Here is a 6,373-nt window from a genome sequence, read left to right as displayed (position 1 = left end):
AAAATCCCTTAGCTTCTGTTTATCCTGGAATGTTTTTTATTACGCCATCGTATTTGATTGATAGCTTTGCTGCATAGATGATTCTTGGTTAGCAGGTTTTTTTCTTTCAGAGTTTTATATCAGTCTCCCCATTGCCTTCTTGCTTGCATGATTTCTGCTGAGAGATCTGAACTTAATGTGATTTGCTTTCCTTTGTATGTAACACTTCTCTTTTCCCTATCTGCTTTCAGGATTCTCTCCTTGTCTTTGATTCTGAAGAGCTTATGATGTGTCTTGGTGATTTTCTTTTGGGATCTATCCTTCTTGGGATTTGTTGAGCTTCTTGAATGCTTAGCTTCTCATTTTTCAGAATGTTAGGGAAATTTTCTTCCAGAAGCTCTTCAACTATCTCCTTTGTGGACTTATGTGATTTTTCCTGTTCCAGAATGCCAATAATTCTTAAGTTTGAAACAACCTTTTTAAGGAAGGTTAGGAAGACCTCAAAGATGAGCCAACACAAGGACGTCTATCAATCTCAAAAAATTAAGAAAAAATGCCTAACATTCAGAAATTAATGGACGAAGACCATAGTATTATCACTAATGCTATATATAGCTAGTGACATCACATGATTCAGCATTTTTTTTCTTTATCTTTTTTTTTATGGTAAAGCAAGGTTTAATATATGTTAGATATAAAATATATGGGGGATTGTGTGCCCTCCAAAGACTGCCTCCAGCATTTTCAAATTTAGGTGAACTTCTTAGACTAAACAAGTTTTTGGCTCTATGATGCTAAGAATGTGTGAAAAAAGTAGCTCATTTAATTAACTGATTTTTTCATTAGTCTCTTAAGCAAGAGTGAAGCTAGTGAAAATTACCTTATGAAACAAATTGCAAACAGGGCTAAGTTTTGAGTTTAACAATATGATCCAAAAAGCAAAGTCCAATTAAAACAGTGGCTTTCAAAGGTTCTGCTGGGCAGAGAGTTAAGCTCAGAGTATTATATACGGACTGTTTTTCTAAGGATTCCAAAGGGTAACCTTGATAGATCTTTTCAAAGGATATAAGATGTTCATGTTGCTTATTAGGAGAAAGTGTTAGGAAAATTAAAAACTGCATTACTGAGAAAAATGCAAGGAAAGTTGCAACAAGGGTGGGTTTTTTGGGTTTTTCCCCATTTTAACAAATTGGCTGTCATTCTTCAAGGGTAATAAGGCTTGTCCTACAAGTATTTTCTTAGAAAGCCTTACCCCATCCACAAGCCCTGATCTTGTCCTTTCATGCTTTTTTGTTCCAAAACCTAACTGACTATATTGCAAAGCAAATATCCCTAGTAGACATTGCCAAGATGCTATATAAATTCAGGAAAGCAACATCACATCTAACCAGTGAACCTTAACACAGGGCCACGAAGAAACTGACCTGTGAACTAAATCCTGAATTATTGGTAGTGTATGCACAAGTTAAAATAGTCTGATAAGGGAAAATATCTAAATGGAGCGGCTTCATAAATATTTATTAAAAATGGGTGGGGGGTAACCCTCTGGTTTCACTAGTAAGAAAACAATAGTATGAGACAAGGCTAGCAATGTAAGATGATCCCACTATGTGGAAGATGAAGTCTGCCAAAATAGAATATCTTTGTTTTCATTAGCAGGAGAGAATATATAATAAATCTTCTGCTTCAGATTACAGTTTATTTCTTGGTAGTAATGATTTATTTTCTTTTTAGGTTTCTTTGGTTAGCTTAGTGGCCAATGCTCTTGGCTACTCAGAACTCGGTGCCATCAAATCTCTACGGACACTACGAGCTTTAAGACCGCTAAGAGCCTTATCCCGATTTGAAGGCATGAGGGTAAGATGAATAAAAGCACTTTTATTGTGTAAGATCAATAAAAGATTTTTGTTTAAAAGGAACTTTATTTGAGTCCCTACAGGATGCAAAAACTGCTGTTTTGACATGGTGTAAATCAAAGAACCCAGAATTGTTTGGGGAATGGTTAGAGAGATGGAAACACTACCTTTAAAAATATATGGACCTCAATGAAGAATATGTTGAGAATACGTAGCTTTACATTTAGATTATTTTTTTGTTTGAATAAGGCTGCTATGATTTTGTAGCAAGACGTTTTGACTTACCCTTGTAGGAAATTATGAAATATCAAGCATGAACTTCAAAAAGTTTGTGGAAAAATAGAATTGAAAGATAATATGATTTTTTCATAAACTTTTTGAAACCCCCATGTTTTAAAGGAGATAAAAATTATAAATTATAACAAGTATAAGATTAAGAGTAAAATCAGCTATAATGTTCTTATTGTTAAGCTCCATTGAGTCAATTGTGACTTCTAGTGACTCTGTACAGGGTTTCCAAGGAGCTTCTGGTGGGTTTGAACTGCCAACTGTGTGGTGATTTGACAGTACCACACCAAGTATGTTGTTGTTGTTGTGAAGTGCCATGGAGTTGAGTTAGACTCTTAGTGACTGTGTAGGGTTTCTAAGGAATAGCTGATGAGCTTGAATCACTTGCAAAGGGAGTAAAGCCCTTGAGACCTTCATTTGCTGATGGGACACAACTCAAAATGAAGATGAACAGCTGTAATAATCCATTAATAATTAGAACATGGAATGTACAAAGTATGAATCTAGAAAAAAATTGGAAATTGTCAGAAATTAAATGGAATGTATAAGCATCAATATCCTAGGCATTAATGAGCTGAAGTGGGCTGGTATTGGCCATTTTGAATCTGACGATCAAATGGTTTACTATGCTGGGAATGATAAATTGAAGAGGAATGATGTCTCAGTCATCATCAAAAAGAACGTATCAAGAGCAATCATGAGGTATAATGCTGTCTGTGATAGCATAATATCTATGTGCCTACAAAGAAAACCAGTTAATATTCAAATTTATCACCAACCACTAAAGCCAGTCATAATGAAATTGAAGAATCTTACCAACTTCCTTAGTATTAAATTGATCAAACATGCAATTTATTGATCATTACTGGCAATTGGAATGCAGAAACAAATAGGAAAGATCAGTAGTTGGAAAATATGGCCTTGGTGATAGAAATGATGCTGGAGATTGCATGATTTAATTTTGCAAGACTAGTGAATTTTTCATTGCAAACACCTTTTTTAAACAACATAAAAGATGACTATACCCATGGACCTCACCAGATGGAATACACAGAAATCTAATTGACTACACCTGATAAGGTGAAAAGCACCATATCATCAGTCAAAACAAGGTCAGGGTAGACTATGGAACAGACCTTCAATGGTTCATATGCAAATTCAGACTAAAGCTGAAGAAAATGAAAACAAGTCCATGAGAGCCCAAATATGGCTTTGAATATGTCCCACCTGCATTTAGAGATCATTTGAACAGATTTGATGCATTAGACACTAAAGACCAAAGACCAGAATAGTTGTGTGATGACATCAAGAACATTATACAGGAGGAAAGCAAAAGGTCATTGAGAAGACAAGAGATAAGTAAAAGATCAAAATGGATGTCAGAAGAGACTCTGAAACTTGCTCACCAACATAGCGATGTTAAAGAAAATAGAAGAAATGAGGAGGTACAAGAGTGGAACAGAAAATTTCAAAGGTCAGCTTGAGAGGACAAAGTCAAATATTATAATGAAATGAGCAAAAACCTGGAGTTATAAAACCGAAAGGGAAGAACACATTCAGCATTTCTCAAGCTGAAGGAACTGAAGAAAAAAATCAAACCTCGACTTGCAGTATTGAAAGATTTTATGGGCAAAATACTGAATGATGAAGAAAGCATCAAAAGAAGATGGAAGAAATACACAGAATCGTTGTAACAAAAAGAAATGGTCAGTGTTCAACCATTTCAAGAGGTAGCATATAATCAAAAGTCTATGATCCTAAAGGAAGAAGTTCAAGGTTCATTGAAGTCACTGGAAAAGAATAAGGCATCAGGAAATGATGGAATACAGATTTAAATCTTTCAACAAAGTGATGTGACAGTCCAGGCATTCAATCATCTATGCCAGGAAATTTGGAAGACAGCTACCTGGCCAACTGACTTGAAAAAAATCTGTGTTTGTGCCCATTCCAAAGAGAGGATACCCAATAGAATGTGGAAATCACTGGACAATATCATCGATAGCCCATGCGAGTAAAGTATTACTAAAGGTGATACAGAAATGGCTGCAAACATACATTGACAGAGAACTTCTAGAGGTTCAAGCTGGTTTCAGAAGAGGACATGGAATGAGGGATATCATTGCTGACTTCAGATGGATCTTGACAAAAAGGAGAGGATACCTGAAAGATGTTTACTTGTGCTTTATTGACAATGCAAAGGCTTTCAATTATGTGAATCATGACAAGCTAAAACAACATTTCAAAATATGAGTATTCCAGAACACTTAAATGTGTTCATGAGGAATCTCTGTACACAGATCATGAGATAGTTGTTTGAACAGAATAAGGAAAATCAAATGGTTTAAAGGGAACAAAGGTGTGTGCCAGGGTTGTATTCTTTCACCATACTTATTCAATCTGTTTGCTGGACAAATAATAAGTGAAGCTGGATGATATGAAGAAAAACGTGGTATCAGGATTGGAGGAAGGCTCATTAACAACCTGTGATATGTAAATGATAAAAACTTGCTTGTTGAAAGCCAAGAGGACTTAAAATACTTAATTGATTTTCTATGAAGATCAGGGACTACAGCCTTTGGTATGGGTTGTCCCTCAATGTAGACAAAACAAAAATCCTCACAACTGGACCAATAAATAATCTCCATATAAATGGAGAAAAGAATGAAGTTGTCAACTACTTCATTTTGCTTGGATCAACCACCAACACTCATTGAAGTAGTAGTGAGTAAATCAAATGACATATTGCACTGGGCAAATCTGCTGCACATGATGACCTCTTTAAAATGTTAAAGAGCAAAGATGTCAGAGTGAGGACTAAAATGCGCTTGATATAAGCCATGGTATTTTCAATAACCAGAGTTGATGTATTTGAGTTATGGTGTTGAAGAAGAATATCAAAAGTACCATGGACTGTCAAAAGGTAAAATAGATCTGTGTTGGAAGAAATACAGCCAAAGTGCTACTTGGAAGCCAGGATGTCTAGACTTTGTCCTACATACTTCAGACATTGTCAGGAGGGACCAGTCACTGGAGAAGGATATCATGTATGGTAAAGTAGAGGGTCTGAGAAAAGAGGAAGACTCTCAATGAGATGAATTGAAATCTTTGACATCTTCAATCTTTTCTCTATTTGTTTGTTGTTGTTGTTAGGTGCCATTGAGTCGGTACGTACTCACAGTGACCTTATGCACAGCAGAATGAAACACTGCCCGATCCTGGGCCAACCTCACTACTGTTGCCAAACTTGAGTCCTTGGATGCTGCAACTTGGCCAATCCATCTCATTGGGGGACTTCCCCTTTTTCTCTGACCCTCCAACTTACCAAGCATGATATCCTTCTCCAGTGACTGGTCCCTCCTGACAATATGTCCAGAGTATGAGAGACAAAGTTTGGCCATCTTGACCTCCAAGGAGCACTCTGGCTACACTTCTTCCAAAATGGATCTATTGGTTCTTTTGGCAGCCCATGGCACTTTCAGTATTCTCCTCCAACACCATAACTCAAAAGCATTAGTTCTTCTACAGTCTCCCTTATTCACTGTCCAGCTTTTGCATGCATATGAGGTTATTGAAAAATACCATGAACGTTAGCATCTGTATACTTATTCATTCTTGTCTTCTTGTGAAAGAGGGATCTTGCAATATCCATCATTACGTTTGACTTGTTCTAATTATGTGCTTTATTTCTTGAATTAGTATCAGTTATACAAATAGTTGTACAAGAAGCAGCATTAAATTGTAGCTTTAGATAAATCTATATATTCTAAGCAAAATAGTGAGTTAGGATAATTATCAAAGCATTTCAGGAAAACCCCAAGATTTGTTTTGTAGATTTATCTCTTTTTTAACTGAGCATTCTGAATGAGGTTCACTTTTTCCATAATGCTTGTACTTTTCTCCCTGACACTCTTCCTTAGCATATATTTTATGTGTCTAAACATGATACACACTTACATAGCTTCAAACCCACTTGCAAAGTCCCTCAAAATACTACTTAGCACAAAGACCATCTTTGTTCTAAATCCAATTTGTGTATGCACATGGATATTGAATTCCTTCTAGGCCATAAGGCCTTTGTGTGAGGAGGAGGTTTGTTTGGGCATTAAAAACACTTCAGCCTTAATTTCAAACTTCAATCATCAAAGCAAATGAAACCACTCTCCAGACTTTCCAGGAGCATTGTAAGAACACATTTCCTTTTACATTATTATCTTATTTCCATTGGATGGGTCATGGCAATCCTATATATA

General features: G+C 36.0%; 1 protein-coding gene across 6 annotated transcripts in view; it reads left to right on the top strand.

Annotated features, from left to right (window-relative positions):
- Positions 1–6,373, top strand: part of SCN3A (sodium channel, voltage-gated, type III, alpha subunit) — a 131,604-nt gene that overhangs the window by 104,353 nt on the left and 20,878 nt on the right. For all 6 annotated transcript variants that reach the window (XM_006867001.1, XM_006866997.1, XM_006866999.1 and 3 more), the window contains one exon: positions 1,714–1,836. In XM_006867001.1, coding sequence (XP_006867063.1) covers positions 1,714–1,836 — 123 coding nt within the window. The remainder of the gene's footprint in view (positions 1–1,713; positions 1,837–6,373) is intronic.

Source organism: Chrysochloris asiatica, unplaced genomic scaffold (genome assembly GCF_000296735.1).
Source record: "Chrysochloris asiatica unplaced genomic scaffold, ChrAsi1.0 scaffold00099, whole genome shotgun sequence".
NCBI classification, from domain to species: Eukaryota; Metazoa; Chordata; class Mammalia; order Afrosoricida; family Chrysochloridae; genus Chrysochloris; species Chrysochloris asiatica.
This window is presented reverse-complemented; position numbering and strand designations above follow the sequence as displayed.